Genomic DNA, 17,692 nt, shown 5'->3' on the forward strand with positions numbered 1-17,692 from the left:
CGTGGGAAGAACAGCAGCGACAGTAGCGTGGGAAGACAGACACAGCTAAGCCGGCCCACAGAAGACGTAATTCACTATAATCCTACTCGCTTTCCACCAAATGTTAATGCTGTCAATGCCCCCCTTTACTTGCAGGTGAAGGCAAAGTCTTGTAGTAGTTTTCTGACAATATATGAAACACCGTCTTGAATCAATATACAGCAATACCGGACAACATCCGTGTCCATCCCCAGACCCGTACAGACAGCTACTGATCACCAGCTCTCTCAGGCTAGACCGGCAGTGTGACTACGGAAGTCTTGACTCATTCAAAACATAAGTGCTCTCAGACATAACACTGGGCAGTGACGCCCTACTTGGATTCTACTTACAACTGCTTACAACTACTTACATACTATATTCACATACTATATGATATTTACAAAAAGGTTACAAACATCCTTCAATTCCACATCAGCACCATAACACCATCCACTTTTCTTGAGTCATGTTGTTCCCTACTTCCTTTTCACTTGAAATCTTCCACCAACTGAAATGTTTCTCTGCATTCACCGGGAATCCCCCTTTTTTTTACAATAACTTTCAGACTTCCCCTCTCAGAACTATCCAGTCTTCAAAGATCCAGTTCAGTATTACCAGTCATCACACCATCACTGAGTTTAATATATTCTCGCCGTCACCATTCATGATCAGCTTCATCCCCTCATCCACAATTCTTGTTTTGACTGCTTTGATAATGCCATCCAAGTCTATGTTGAACAAATATGGGGTCATCATACACGCACATCTCACTCCAGTACTGATAATGAACCATTCTGACATCCTTATACCCAAACACACATGCTTCTTTACCATCAATAATGCTCTTACAATATCTAGTAATTTTTCTTCCACACCATGCATACAGTATACAACACCTTCCATTATCCCTTCCTGTTCGCCCAGTCCCATAGTTTTTCCAGATTAAATACACACACACACACACACACACACACACACACACACACACACATCTGGGCTTCAGTGCTCGCATTTCTGCAAAACATCTGATCCACATTATCTTCTGCCACTCCAGAATCTACCTTGTTCATCACTCACCAGGCATTCTGACATATGCCTCACTCCTTCATAATTATTCTTCTGGTTACCGTATGACAAGCTCATCATTCCCTTTGTACAGTATTTATTACCTTCCCTGCACTACATACTAACATTTCTGTATCTCATTCTATAACTGTTGCATTGCCTTTCTTCATCCATACCACATCTCTCATCAGTTTTGTCACTGGCATATTTTCGGACACCGGACTTCCTCCTTGTGCACCACCCAACCCAATCACATGTACTGTACCACCTCTCTGCTTTTGTCGGTGGCATTCTCAAAATTGAAAATACGGCGGAAAATATTATGGTTAAGCCTTTTGCTCTCTGGACGCAACAGATTATTTTACTCAGGCTACCACAAGACGATTTTGATTTGTTAAAAATCAAGTAGTCACGGGGTATTGGTGTTTAAAATATCCTTTAGAATGCTGGAATATTCCTTACAAGAACAAACTAATCCTGAGTTATCATGAATATGATACTCGAATCTGTACATTTGCAGCGAAGAAGCCAAGGAAATGGAAATATTACTGAAAACTACATATTCCCCTCGTATAGTATATATTGTTACTGTGCTCCGATATTCCCTCCCCCCCCACACACACCGTACGCTTAAGGCCCGATTCACATGACCCATTTTGGTTCCGACAGGCAGTCCGGCAGCTAGACACCGTCGAGATTTCTTACATGCATTCTGATGTAACTGTTCACATGACCCGTTTGACGGCGGCAGCCGTCCGTCTGCCGACCGACACGTCATGGATATCTTCTCAAGAAATCCTGGCCGGCTAGCTGGCGACTTGACACTGGCCTGACGGGTTGGTGATGGCTCATGTGAACAAGGACATGTAGCGTACCCGTCCATTCCACGACTCGCTGTTACCGTCTTGTCCATGTAGATAACACATACAGTTCATTGTTTGGCATCATAGACGAAAGGCTGATTGAACTTGTGCGTTCCTATGAAGAGTTGTTTGATATGACTAACATGAAGTACAATGATAATCTGCATAAAGATACGATCCTGAAAGCGATTGGCAAGGAAGTAAACAAACCAGGTGAGTGTGTCATTAGTTTATTATACATGAAAATATAACTCATAATCTTTGCAGGTAAAGTACACTGTTGTTCTTGCCTTAATACAGGATATGCTATATCACTCCCAAGATACTGCTCCAGCAGGACTACTGAAAAATTATACATCATCATCATCTGTGAATTCTTTATACAGGGTCCAGAATTCTCCCTCGAACCTTCTCTTTTTCAGTGACTGGTGTACCCATAACCTTTTCCTCCTTCCATGAACTTTTTTTCCTCCTCTTTTAACAGTAGAGCAATTGCTGCCAAATTCCTTAGGGGCCGACAGGCCATGATCCTCACGCAACAATGAGCACACACTGAATGATGATGCTGGATGGACCGGGAACGTGTCAAGTGAATACACAACATTCTGACAGTGTCAAGCCGGCGGCCCTCCTGTTGGAACCAAAACAGGTCGTGTGAATCGGGCTTCACACAACCCGTTTTGGTTCCGACAGGCAGTCCAGTTGCTAGATGCCGTCGAGATTTCCTACATGCATTCTAATGTAAATGTTCACATGACCTGTCAAGCTTGTGGCGGCAGCCGTCCGTCAGCCGACCGACACGTCAGGGATATCTTCTCGAGAAATCCTGGCCAGCTAGCTGGCGACTTGAAGCCGGCCTGATGGGTTGGTGATGGCTCATGTGAACAAGGACACGTAGCATTCCCATCCATTCCACGACTCGCTGTTACCACCTTGTCCATGTAGATAACACGTACAGTTCATTGTTTGGCACCATGGACAAAAGGCTGATTGAACTTATGCATTCTTATGAAGAGTTATTTGATATGACTAACAAGAAGTACAGTGATAATCTGCGTAAAAATAAGATATGGAAAGTGACTGGTGAGAAAGTAAGCATACCAGGTGAGTGTGTCAAATGTTTATTATACACGAAATTATAACTCATAATCTATGCAGGTAAAATTCACTGTTTTTCTTGCCTTAATACAAGATGTGCTATATCACTCCCAAGGTAGTGCTCCAGCAGGACTACTGAAAAATTTTACATCAACATCTGCCAGTTCTTTATATAGGGTCCCGAATTCTCCTTCGAACCTTCTCTTTTTCAGTAACTGGTGTATCCATAACCTTTTCCTCCTTCCACAAACTTTTTCTTCCTCCTCTCCTTCTAATAGTGGTGCAATTGCCGCCAAATTCCTTAGAGACCGACTGGCCAAGATCCTCACACAACAAAGAGCACACACTGAATGACGATGCAGGACGGACAGGGAACGCATCATGTGAGTACACAACATTCTGACGGCGTCAAGCCGCCGGACTGCCTGTCGAAAACAAAACAGGTCGTGTGAATCGGGCCTAATTCGTATGCAAGCACCTCATGCATGTCCCAGGCACAAGCACGCTCTATTGACGCTTCATATGCAAATACTCTCTGAATGCCCCTTTGGAAAGCATTGTTTATATCCGTATCTCACACAGAAGCACCGTCATCGTACCCTCATTCATAGGTACAGTTGCCGACATAAATACTGAATCACATCATTACGATAAACAACAAAACAGCGCACGCAAAACCCTGTACATCTACCGCAGGAGCCTTAGAGAATTTTTCAACATGTTATATAAGAGGTTCATTTGTTTTGGACGAAGAGTCGAGCGATATTACTGCCCACAGGTGTTCAAGCAGGAGACTGAATAAATTTATAAGGTCTGATGAATACAAGGCAGAAACTTAAACCAACAGAGACTTGCATTAGTCATAGTCATCCCTCCACTCCAATGACGCATTTTTGTGGTATATTTTTGATATATAAATACGATAGTATTCATTTTTTTAAAGACTTTTCGAACTGGAGGGTTAGATAATAGCCTTCCTTAACCCCTTCACGAAAAAAGGATTCCCCAAAGCCAAATAAATAAATAAATAAATAATCTGAAGGTAGTAAAGATTGAATCTGAGAATACGTCTTTGGAGTGAAGGGCTTAGGACTTTGTTTGTGTTTTATTAGTCTGGAAGTGAATCATACACGGACAAAAGGGAAATAATTGATGCCGTGACTTTACCACTGCCGGCAGTGACGAGGTAAGGTGTGATGTAAAAAAAATGCGTATGGGAACAATGGGGTAGATAGTAATATGAAGTAGAAACAGAAAAGTATAAGGAAGGATGCTGTCTGACGTTTAAGGAGGGATGTAAAATGTTGGTAAGGATAATGCTGGCCAACTTTTCCTCGTGATGGTGCAGCTGTGATCAATAGTTCCTTTACACCGCAGCCAAAATGACAGAGGCTGATGACATCTTGCTAATTAACCCCATACTACGATGGCATCTTTGTATTAAATTACTGTTACAGGCAAACAGTTTTATTCAGCTCAAAAGAGACTTTTCAAAATGGAAGTATTAGATTCAGTCATCATTAACTACTTCATTACCAGATATCTTTCCAAAACTGAATAAGGCCGTCCAGTGGTGGCACCACCAACCACAAAACAAGTCATGGTAGCAACACCAGCCACAAAACAAGTCATGGTAGCAACACCAACCACAAAACAAGTCATCATAGAAACAACAACCACAAAACAAGTCATCATAGCAACAACAACCACAAAACAAGTCATCATAGCAACAACAACCACAAAACAAGTCATCATAGCAACAACAACCACAAAACAAGTCATCGTAGGCAAGGGATTGATCAATAGTTATCATCATAACTTGAAATTTCGCTTTTTCATTACTGAAGCTCTTGAAGCGTAAAGAAGTAATTGACAGGAACTGTGTAGCAGCGGCCAGTTACACTGTCTGTAAACTGTGTCAGATTCTATTGAGGTCTTGCTAAGGTGATCAGCAGGAATCAGAATAGCTGGAGCCTCGCATCATCAGTTTGGAATTCCCCAGAAGTGACTGTCCCCCTCCGTTTCTGTGAATTATTCCTCGATAATCCCATACGACTAATTTTCCCTGTCTTTGTCCTATTCTTGTGGTGATCTTCACGAGTATGGCTGTTGTCTGGTGGTAGGTGGTGATGACCATCATTCAGTCACCTGATGTAATACTACCCACTTCTTCCTTCGCCTTTATCACTCTTTTTTTCTTTTTATTCCATCTTTCCTGATGTTCTTATTATCCTTCTTTCCAATCCAGGTAACTATACACTGAATGACAAGCCTAATGATTTCCTCTTACCCAGGAAACCATTTACAACTTAAGGTGGTAACCATATAAGCAGATAATGGGGTGATGTAGAGCCCACTATGGTACCCCTGGTAACTGGGTGGAGGAATGCAAATGCAGCATTCATCCAGGAACCAAACCCCCACACGCTTCCTTACTCCTTGCCACAACGAGGCGTTGTCTGCCGCAAGGGAACATGGGTTCACTGCACGGGACGGCTCTGCAGTTGATGGGTCGCCTCAGCCAGACAGACGGGGCTGATCAAAACAACAACAACAATAACACTCATTATCTTGCATGGATGAGCTGAGCTGTGGTAGGTGTTCCCTCTTCATGAGCTAATTTCTCTCTCTCTCTCTCTCTCACCTAATCATTCGCCCTGTCTACACACAGAGTCGGGGTGATGGGGGAGAGTATGAGTGGCGTGGAAGGGGTACTGGCAGGGGACGACAATGCCACTGACTACAACTTCACCTCCAGTGACGAGGTGTACCTCGTCATTAAGGACCCCAACGACCTGCATTACCCCTGGAAGGTGGGCCAGAGAGAGAGAGAGAGAGAGAGAGAGAGAGAGAGAGAAATTAATCGTTCCTACACACTCATAATTTTAACTGTCATTCCAGCTGTGCAATGTGATTTGTGCAGCCTGATGTGTTTCTTGACTTTTCATCTGATAATGTGCTTAAACGGCGTCTTGGCCACCAGTGGAATAGCTTACGGCCGTAGACTTAAACCGTGGGTAGGCGTTCACCTTGCCCTATCCGTATCATTTGGTAATACTAACGCACGAGAGGGAGAACGTTCCCCTGCGAACAGGAAAGGATTACTGCAGCATAGTACTGGAATATACGGGGAGTCTCATAGCACACCTTCGCATGCCCCTTCGTCACAATATAGTAGCCTTATGCAAAGAAAACTATGTAGCATTTGTAGGACCGTGTGGTGTGTGTGATGAGAATTTTAATTTAATGATAAAAACATGTGTAATTAAAAAAAAAAAAAAAAAAAAAGCATTTAATATTTTTATCGCTTTATAAGACTTTGCTTCTCCGGAGATGGTTAATTTACCACTAGATGAAAACAAAGGTGAGAAGTAAATGCAGGCAACATGCAGACGTAGGTGTACACCGTGGGCGGATGTAGTGCAACATGCAGACGTAGGTGTACACCGTGGGCGGATGTAGCGCAACATGCGGACGTAGGTGTACACGATTGGCGGATGTACTGCAACAGAGCAACATGCAGATGTAGGAGTACACCATGGGTGGATGTAGTGCAACATGCAGACATAGGTGTACACCGTCGGTGGATATAATGCAACATGCGAACGTAGGTGTACACCGTCGGTGGATGTAATACAACATGGGAACGTATGTGTACACCGTGGGTGGATGTAGTGCAACAAGCGGATTTAGGTGTATGTTGTGGGTGGTTGTAGCGCAACATGTGGACGTAGGTGCAGACAGTGGATGGATGTAATACAACATGGGAATGTACCATATGTGTACACCTTGGGTGGATGTAGTGGTACACCGTTGGTGGATGTAGTGCAACATGCAGACGTAGGTGTACACCGTGGATGCATTTAGTGTAACATGAGGACGTAGGTGTACACCATGGGTGGATGTAATTCAACTTGGGAATGTAGGTGTACACCGTGGATGGATGTAGTGCAACATGCGGACGTTGATGTACACGGTGGGTGGATGTAGTACGACATGCGAACGTAGGTGTACACCGTGGGTGGATAATTTACTGTAAGCATACTCTTAGAGTATTCAAGAATATATGTTAATCTTTAATGCTAAAAGAGGTAAGAACTGCCCACAGTAAGAGATTATATTGCATGTGAATTTCAGAAACTGTCATACATTTTTTGTTTTTGTTTTTGTTTAAATAAGATTTTAAATTTTTAATTTAATCAGGGCTACCAACTTTTTGCGGCGCCTACCCACACGAAGGGGTGCGCTCTCACGCTATCAAGATTACCACTTAAGTTGAAGGTGTGAGCTTCCACTTCCAGCGGGGTGCGGGAAGGGTAACCCTTGCCCTCAGTTTCAAGACCACGGGCGTTAGTCTCTGTGTGTAATAATTATGCTGTGGTTTGATGCATAACAAACAGAAATGTGTAATTGTAGGAACTGTTGCAAGATGTTGTCGCACATCACCGCATCTGCCCACAGGCTACTCACTCGTGCTGCACACGCCATAAACCCAAGCAGTCACATGCTGCAACCTGCATATTCGATTCAAATAGCACGATTGGACTGACAGTTAAAATTGTCCTTGTACAAGTTTCCCCAAAACTAAACAAACGCTCTTTCCCACAATGACAAGTGTGAGGCGGAGACCCAAATTGTGAAAACCATATTTTGAATTTGGAGAGAGATTTAGATTTTGTGCGTCAGAACGTTTGTGTTAAAATGATATAGCACACCTTAACCACCTAACTCTGACTTTTCCAATTTTATTTATGCTGCTGACAGACGATTTCATTCTACACTGGAGGGATCTGCCTAATAGTAAAGGGGTTCGTTTAGTCTATGCTCAATCCCTCTAGGTAAAAAAAAATATATATATATATCAAACTGAATCACACCGTATGTAAATAGCAAGATTAAGTATATAAATACATTGACTGACCGAAGGTTTTAACTGTCATTAACTGTCATTAACTGTCTTCCCTCCCGGTCCAGTTCATCCCGTTCTTCTACCTGCACATCACCACCTACTTTGTCACCCTCGTCTTTGGCATCATGGGTAACGTGGCTGTCATCGTACTCATGGCTGGTGAGTAAGGCATGATGGAGTCCATGGACCTGGGTAAGAACAAACATAGGTAGATGAATGAGAAATTCACGTACCTGGGTCTTACTTCCATAGTCATCTTGCTGCTGTACACACTTCTACCCCCTGTATAGTGAGCTGTAAGTTGCTGCTGCTGCTGCTGTTGATAATGATGATGATGATTAGGAGGAGGAGGAGGATGACTCTGTTCCATACTCCTCGTTTACTCACGTGGCTGAAGGACTCACTTTCATAATCTTAACTTATTTATATGCCTGTTATACTCATTTCCACCTCATTTACAAAGAACAGGAGATTTAGGTTTGATGATGATGTTGATGTTGATGATAGTGGTAAGCTATACGCATAACTTACTAATTTGACCGTTTTACTCACCTTCACCACGTGTTTAAACAGGAAATAGGTTTAGGATGATGATTATGATTCACTTGGACATTTTTCTTCGTGTGTTATAATGCGTACTCATTTTTTCATTCATTCTCTTACTTATCATACTGATCCGTCCCTCACACGATGCGGCGTCAGACACCTACAAATCCCATGTAATTTTGTGCCCTTATCATTTACTCCATCACTTTCCCTGTCTCTGTCATCCTCCCAGTTAGCGCCCCCATTCACTCCTTTCCAATCACCCTCCCACACTCAACAGCACTCGGTTCCAATACCTGCTTTGTCCTCTTCCCACTCCCCTGTCATCTCTCCTCTCACCGCCTCATTCACCCTCTTTTTGTACTTATCTAGGCTCTCATCTACTCATTCATTCAGTTCATTCATCCCTTCCTTGTATTTATTCACTCATGCGACTTACTCCGTTCATTCTATGGTAATTAGTAAGTTCAGTTGCACAGTCCAATTTATTATATTACACAAACTAAGTCTACTAAAACTTGGCCTAACAGTGAAAGCCATACTTTGAACGTAATCTTATTGTCCTTTGGTCCTAAGTTTGGCAAGGAGGGAAAGCAGAAGTATGTGGCTTTCAAAGTTAGGTTAGATTGTTAGGTCTGTTAAGTTTGGTCTGTGTTATCCTGGGACAATTAGGGTTTTTATATCTGGTGTCTGCAATACTCTTGAATAATTCTCCTTTACTTTTCCATGCATTCTCTCCTTTATCATCCCACTTGACGCACCCATCTACTCATTCATGTTCCTCCTTCACTGATCCACATACTTTAGATATCCTCCCACACCGCTAGCCCATCCACCAAACTCATCCACATCAATTTACCGAGATATCCCCCTACCTTACCACACCACTCTACCCTACCCACTACGCTTATCCATCTTCTATCCTCCTGCACAACTTCCCCACTAACTCTGTGTCTCTCACGCCTCCACACATCTCCCTTTTTCACCTACCCATCCACACTACTCACCCACCCACCAGCTCATTCACCTTGCCCATTCTCCCATCCTCTCATACCATGATACCACACACCTATTTTACCCATACACTCATTTAATTCATCCACCCACACAACCTGCCCACCTACGCTTCTTGATGCCGTCTTCCACATATCCACCCCTTTGGCCTGTCCATCCACACCATTTATCCACCCTCCCATTTCAATAGTCCACTTCCTCCACCTGTCCACCTAAACCATCCACTTTCCTGCTCTTTCTGGCCATGGTTATTTTCTGAGACTCGACCCCTGTGTATCCTCCTTTCCTCCTGTCCCTCCTTTCTTCTCTTCTTACCTCATTACGTCACTCCCTCTCATCGCAGCTCACAAATAATTCCTCCCACTCTCCCCGTACTCCCCCCGTAACACACACACACACACACACACACACACACACACACACACACACACACACACACACACAATATCACTTTCCAGGCCCTTTGTGTCACTCTTGTGCCCCCCCCCCTCCCTTTCATTGCACTCATCTTCTCTGTACTCACACTCTCATGCTTCTCCACTCACTCCCGTTCCTCCTTTCCTGCCTCCCCTCATTTCTTTAACCCACCCCAATTCTCACTCCCCCCCCTCTCTCTCTCTCTCTCTCAAAGAGCCCGTATCATTCCTTGTCCCCCTCACCTGTATCTCACGCATGTTCATTTTCCGACTTATTTCCATCTTTGCTTCTCCTTTCACCCTCTCGCTCATCCTTGCTCTCACTATTTAACAGTTTGCTCCCCTCTCTCACCACATTGCCTCTCACTCCCCTTTCTTCCTCTTTCTCATCTCTCCTTCTCACCCCACTTCCTCTTTCCCTCTCACCCCACTTCCTTTTTCACTTTTACCCCAATTCCCTTCTCATCCTTTCTTTCACCTCCCTCTCATCCTACTGCCTCGATCATCCCTTCCTTCCACCTCTTATACTTTTCCTCATGACACCTTCCCTCTCCCTCCCTCACACACATCTTTCGCATCCATCTTCCCTTCCCCTTTTTTTCCTTTTGTCACTTCCTCTCATACTCCCTCTCGCACACCCTTCTTCCCCTCCCCTTTCTCACCCCTTCTCACCCCTCTCACTCTATCACATCCTTCCCCCTCACTCCCTTTGCCACTCTCTCTCCTGTCCTCTGCCCAGGGGACCGTAAGTCCCACAACACCACCACCATGTTCCTGGAATCACTCACCCCAGACCCCTCTGCCAAGTCCTGCAATACCACCAACATGTTCTTGGTATCACTCACCCCTCATCCCTCTGTCCAGGCGACCGCAAGTCCCACAACACCACCAACATGTTCCTGGTATCACTCACCCCTCACCCCTCTGCCCAGGCGACCGCAAGTCCCGCAACACCACCAACATGTTCCTCGTATCACTCTCAGTGGCGGACCTGCTCATGCTGCTGCTCTGCGTCCCCCTCAAGATCGTACATTTCTTCGTGGTGCTCTGGGACTCCGGCGGCGCCGCCTGTAAGATTGCCAACTACGTCATGATGCTTTCCTTCACCACCAGCGTCCTCAACCTTACCGCCGTCAGTCTAGAAAGGTAAGGGGGCTTGAGGGGGACCAATACGTGAAAGGAAACCCAAATGACGGAATCTTTCACAGTGCATGCTGCTTTCCTTCACCACTAGCGTCCTCAACATTACCGCCGTCAGTCTAGAGCAGGGGTTCCCAACCTTTTTAGCACTGCGCCCCCCTTTGGTCAGGACTGTATTCATGATGCCCCCCCCCCGTCCCTCTGACGTCGACACAACGATGTTTTTATCTGCTCCATATGGAAGCTTAAAATGCTAGATGGCAACATTACATGTGGTTGCTCGAAATGACTGTTATGAAGTCTCCCTATCAAAGTTTCTTATTCATGCATATCTTTGGGAATACCCCGTATGCATTTAAATGGATTAGCCCTATGTTGAACTTTGATTACCCCACGCCCCTCCTAACAATCTCAAACCCCCCCCCAGGGGGGCTCACCCCCAAGTTGGGAAACGCTGGTCTAGAGAGATAAGACAGGGCGGGAAGGGGAAGACTGTGTGAGAGGAAATAATCATATCTTTTAGTAATAGTAGAGTATTTCAAGTGTCAGAATTTATCCGTCTGATTCATGTATTTTCATCACCACCAGCGTCCGCACCTCAGTCTTATGGTCGTCAATCTCGAGAAGTGGGAAGCTAATACACTCAAACCTCGATTTAAGGGACATCCATTTAAGGGATTTTGGATTTAAGGGACTCCATATTCTACCTGACAAATGGACAAGACCATTAAAAAATGATACATAATGTCTAGGTTGTACACATTAATATGTTTCTTTATACAGTACCCGTAAAATAATATTCATAATCATATAAATAAGTAAGATAAGTGAAACAATCATTGCATTTCATAATAAGATTGTCTTTATATGTGGTAAAACAAGGGACATTTTCAAGTAAGGGACATTTTCAAGTAAGGGACATTTTCAAGTAAGGGACATTTTCAGGTCAAGGACATTTTCAAGTAAGGAACAAGTTGATTCCCCATTTAGTCCCTTAAATCGAGGTTTGAGTGTATTTTTCCTCCTTTTTAGCCGCGAAAAATTTCAGGTAACAGTATTTTTCAGCTTGAATGATAATTTTCCCTTCACCAAACGGCATGCCAAATTATATGGTTTGTATAATGGAAAGGTAGATAGTCGGGATAGGAATGCTGTTATGGAGGAGCTATATATTTGATTTGATTTTCCATTTCATTATCTCCGTTTTGCTTGATAATGTTTTTCCTTCACTACCTGTGTCCTTAATTCTAAGGCCGTCAGTCTAGAAAGGTGTGTGACAGTAGAAGCACAGGAAAATGAGGACTATCTGTGTTCTTTAGTAGAGGTGGAATATGTTGTCATTTCAATGCGGTACTTTTCGTGTAGTTGTCATTTCAGTGCGGTACTTTTCGTGTACATATCGTATTTCCTTCACTGCGAGTCCTCTGTCATTCGATCTTCTATATATAGGGTTGAGTAAGCGAGAGGGGATACTGCATGAAAAACAGTGCTAATGGCGCTCGGTAAATTTCTCAGGAAAATATTGTATTATTTCGTTACGTGTACCTTAGACGAATACATGGTGGGCAGTGGATGTGTAGGTGTTCTTAGTGCGGAAGGCAGAGTTTGGAAAATGCCTTTACTATTGCTGACTGATGGTCCTGTATCATTAAGTAAAGAGGAGTGGGAGTTGCAAAGCTTGGTGAGTCAGTTTGGATGTATGTAAGAAACGAAATTTAAAGGTGATTGCAGCAAAGAACCCGTTGACAGAAGGAGAGGAAGGAATGAAGAAAAGAAAGACTGAAAGGGAAGGAAGGAAAGAAGGAAGGAAGAGAGGAAAGGGAAGTCACCCAAGAGCAGCACTACATCGAGTGAGTACATAGTGAGCGCCCCCACCTACCACGATAGAATGGAAGTACCTTCAGATATTTATGTGTTGTGAAGAACATGGACGGAATTTAGAGAATGAACTGTAAGCAATGGTACAACAGGGAAGAAAGGTTGTTGGTTCACTGAGAGCAGTGACAAAGAATAGGGAAGTGAAAATGGACGTAAAGAAGTCGCTGCATGGCAGCACTGCGACCTAACATATGGAAGTGCTTGGAATCTGTTTGAGGACACAAGTCAGGAGTGAGAGAAGGGAAAATTAGTTATTTAAGTAGAACCTGTGGAGTTATGTGGAGAGACAGACAGCCAAATGAGGAATGGGGGAACATTGTGGTGTCCAGTTTAGATGTGATGGACAGTATGGGAGAAGTATCTTGAGATGATTTGTGCATGTGAAAAGAATGAAGCGTGAGAGATTAACGGGAAGAGTAAATGTGTGAAAGGTGGAGGGGGAGAGGAGGAGGAGGGGAAGACCAAACATGAGATTCAGGGATGGGGTGGATAGGTACATGAGAAAGGAGGGTGTGAGCTGGAAAGAGGGCAGCCTGATAACCGAGGACAGGGTGACAGGGAATCGATTCGTTGTGGCCATTCCTTCAGGGATTAAGGCGGCGGGCTGTAGATAAAAGTATTTTTGTTTCAGTGGGAGGATGAGTGTGCGATGCATTGTGATCTAGTGGAGTGATTCCTTTGGTGAGTTCTCCATCCATTGTAAGTGGGCTAAGTGTAGAATTTGTATGAGACAGCCGAAAGTATAACACCTTCCTTTCTACTTATCGTAACCTGCACAAGACACCATCCTTCACACACTGTTTCAATGTATCTTTCCACCTCATTCATCCCTCTGCTCATTCTGTCATTGACCTGGCTTAACAAACACCAGCCAACAGGAAGATGGGAAGCGGAACAGAAACACATAGACATGTATCCCCCTTCCCCTCTCTTTCAGTTGTCTCTGTGCTGTTTCCATGCTTTGTGTGTGTGTGTGTGTGTGTGTGTGTGTGTGTGTGTGTGTGTGTGTGTGTGTGTGTGTGTGTGTGTGCCGGAAAGGAGAGTGATGGAGGAGGGTATTTGTAATCGTGTCCTAAATCAGTAGACCCTGGACTTAAAACGTTATCTTAAAAACACTGTCATGGACAGGTGTAACATATAGTTTAAAGAAGGTAAAAGAAGACTAGATAATTAAATTACTAAATACTGAAATGCGTCTTGATATCTTAAAGACAACACGATCCAGTGTGTAGGGAATATGTAGAAACAATGCAACAAAGCACAATATTTTGCCGCAGTTCAGTGGAAGCTCGAGGATACTAAGATGGCTTTAATTGAGTTTCGCAGCTCGCCTGTTCGCTATATTGAACTGTGAATGGAATGTGTTGAGAATAAAAGAAAAGAGATTATCAAAAGACCCATTGTAATTCCTGGATTTGGAGATAAACCTTTTCAACATGCTGAGAGTATTGGTTAAATCACTTCCTTTCGACTAAAACTCAGCGCAGTGTATATCAGATTGATCCAGTTTGTAATTGTTAAACTAATGTGAAGTCCATAAAATCTTCACTTGAAATCGTTCAAACTCTGCCAAGGCTCACTGATGGTAACTGATGCTACTTTTTTTTTTCTTCCCCAGCCTTAAGAATATATGAATCAGTTGTCATTATTTACTCCAGATTTTTAGTTATCAACACGTTAATGAAGGCTTTGCATGTAAAAGTCCACCGATTCATTTACTTAATTTGTGCGATTGTGTGGATAATAATACATTTTGTAATAACCCTTCGTTTGTACATCATCCTCCCGCTCACTGTTGTGAAATTTGTTACGTTAAATTCTCTTGGGTTCACTGCGACTCACTCTCAGTTGAATACAGTCGTCTGGCGATTGTTGGAATATAACGCCAGAGTTGTTTTGGACATGAGAGGGTCAGTGGTATCGTTATTTACACTGTCAGCCTCCTGTGACTCATAGCATTAACACTGTCGTTTCCCACGACTCATTCTCAGCCGAATACAATCCTGTGGCATCATCTGGAATGTACAGTAATGCTAGAGTTGTCCCTGCCATGAGTTGGTTAAGTATGGGAAGGCAAGGGTCTATCAAGGATAGGACAAAGTGAAGAAGACGATTCCACATAGACCCGGTAGACTGATAGGGAGGTGAGGGAAGGGGACAGAAAGGTAAAAAATATGAAAAACGACAGGAAAAGAAAAGAGAAAGGAAAGAAAAAAGAAAAAGTGGACGATAAAGGACTCTTTCGAAAAATATAATTAACGCTTGGTAGAGTAATCCGCCATATAATACGTGTTATTAATGAAGTAAAAAAAAAACAGAACATGGAAAATAAAAGTGAGGAAGATGTAGCAAAAGTAAGAAAAACAGAATGTTGAGGATGAAAAAGATGGTTGGAAGAGTAAGAGGAAGCAAGGAAGTAGGAGGAATGAAACAGATGAAAGTTGAAGTAAGAAGTAAAGAGAAGTTGATGAAGAAAGAGAAAATTAGAGACGTAAGGGAATGAAAGGCAACAAAATCACAGGAGAATTTAAGGTACGAAAAGAAAAGGCAAGTTGGAAAAGTAAGAGGATGTGAAAAGAAAAGAAAGACAAGATAGAAGGATTCAGAGAAGACTGTACAAGTAACAGGAAGTGAGGCAAGAGAAGAAAAGGAAAAATGTGAGCAGAAGAGAGATGGAGAAATAACAGGCACCTGCGATGCTACGCGAGCCACGCTATGCTGTGGACGCACGCTCGCGATGTTTGCTATGCGAGTGTTCACACCAGAAGCTATGTCTGCTAACACACTCAGTTTCTTGGCTGCAGCAATGGGAGATAGTCCCCTGTGGTCCCCTGAGGTGGAGGAGGAGGGGGAGGAGGAGGAGTTATTAATGTTAACTGTAGCCATGAGCAATAACAAAAAAAAGAAGTGGATACATAAAACAAATATATTCTGTCTCCAACTGTCCTTCAGGGTAATGTCCCGGTAGCTTTCCGTGGTCATATCATATAAGCACGGATATTTGCGTACCTCCTATATCAGCTGCTCCATTCTGCATATGGGCCCTCCGACGATACGTCTCGTTCAAGTGCACGAGACAGACAGCAGACTGACATCTGGGGACTGGGAAGTGGGAGCGCGGGGCGGCTGGCGCGAGTCCCAAAGTGACCAAGTGCGCATGCGTGAGCAAAGCTATGATAGGAAAAATCGCCGGCCCGGCAATCGGGAAAGCTATGCGAGCGGTGTCGCAAGCATCGCTCACGTAGCTTCGCATCCGGTGTGAACTGCCTCATTTAAAACATCGCAAGCGATTGAAAGCCACGTGGCTCGGCATCGCCAGCATAACGTGGCTCGCGCAGCATCGCTGCCGGTGTGAAACGGCCTTAAGTCTGTAGAATGAAAGAATGGAGGGGAAGGAAGAGGAACCTGGGAAATGAAGAGAGACTAAGGGATGTGGCACATTGGACTTTTGATAATGAAAACAGTAGAGTCGACAAGGGAAGAGAACTTAACGCCTTCACTACGATAGGTCCTTCATAGAATAAATGAAATCGAGACCGAAACGGAAATTTTAAGTTATAGATATTGAGAGGCTCACGATAACGGATTATCAATAACGAGAAATTAAATCAGTTCCTTTAAGTTTCTGAATATCAAATCACTATTAGGACTCGGGCTTCACCGTCGCGCTGGGGTCAGAGAGAGAGAGAGAGAGAGAGAGAGAGAGATTTTAGATTTAAGAAGGCTTCCTCTTTGTTCTCCTTATCAGGACTGTTAGAATTAATCTAGACCATTAAAAAGAAAAAAAAAAGTAAATATTTTTCAAGGTATTAACTAGACTCTCTCTCTCTCTCTCTCTCTCTCTCTCTCTCTCTCTCCCTCTCTCTCTCATTATGTGTGTGCCTGTGTGTATGATTCTTGTCTTTCGGTCTGTCTGTGTCTTTCTATCCATTTTCGTTTTGTCTGTTTCTTTTTCTGTCTGCCTGTCTCTTCCTTCATCAGTGTGTGTTTACCTTTCCATCTGTCTGCCTTATTGCTTGTCTTTGTCTTTGTCTCTGTTTATCTTTCTATCAGTAATTTTTACTGTCCTTAATTATCTATCTCTGTATCTTAATTTTTGTTTGTCTTTATCTGTCTGTATATCAGTCTTTATATCTGTCTGTCCGTTTTTTTTTTTTTTTGTGTGTGTGTCTTTGTTTATCTGTGTGCCATTGTCTTTGTTTCTTTGTCTTTGTCTTTAGTGTGTTTTTGCCCTTGTCATTGTATCTGTCTTTGACTTTCTAAATTTGGTTTTCTGTCAGTGTGTGTGTTAATATAAGATGGAAAATAATATCAAGAAATTTGCTGTGGATACATAAAGGAAAGCAAATAAGTTATAAAAGGGGGCAAAAGTTTTGAGGGAGAACGAGACTGCAGCCACTGGACAGAATGTATGAGACAGTAACGTGGAAGATGGAAAGGAAAAACGAGAAATATTAAAACATGAGCAGTAGAAAACAGGAAGAACAAAAAATAGGTATGTGAAGTGTGTTGTAAAAGAAAAAATGGTAGTTGGAAGAGTGGTAGACAAGAGACGAGAAAAGTGTTGACAAAGCAGTTGAAAGTGGAAGCAGGAAGTGATGAGAATTACATGAAAAAGAAAAGGACAAAAATAAATTAGAACAGCATCGACCAAAACAGAGAAAGACTCTTGTGCTCTCTTTCTTTCCTCCCTTTCATGTCTGGCCTAAGTTTTCCCTGCCAGATATACTTTCCATATCAGT

At 43.2% G+C, this 17,692-nt stretch overlaps 1 protein-coding gene across 1 annotated transcript in view; it reads left to right on the top strand.

The window, feature by feature from the left end:
- Positions 1 to 5,728: 5,728 nt before the first annotated feature.
- LOC145404298 (galanin receptor 2a-like) overlaps positions 5,729 to 17,692 on the top strand; it is a 33,708-nt gene continuing 21,744 nt past the window's right edge. Inside the window, exons 1-3 of the mRNA XM_080275817.1 lie at positions 5,729 to 5,860; positions 8,022 to 8,115; positions 10,865 to 11,078. Of these exons, the coding sequence (XP_080131943.1) occupies positions 5,729 to 5,860; positions 8,022 to 8,115; positions 10,865 to 11,078 (440 nt within the window). The remainder of the gene's footprint in view (positions 5,861 to 8,021; positions 8,116 to 10,864; positions 11,079 to 17,692) is intronic.

The sequence above is a fragment of the Coenobita brevimanus genome, chromosome 63, assembly GCF_032717465.1.
Source record: "Coenobita brevimanus isolate Jiangsu-jjx chromosome 63, ASM3271746v2, whole genome shotgun sequence".
Lineage (NCBI taxonomy): Eukaryota > Metazoa > Arthropoda > Malacostraca > Decapoda > Coenobitidae > Coenobita > Coenobita brevimanus.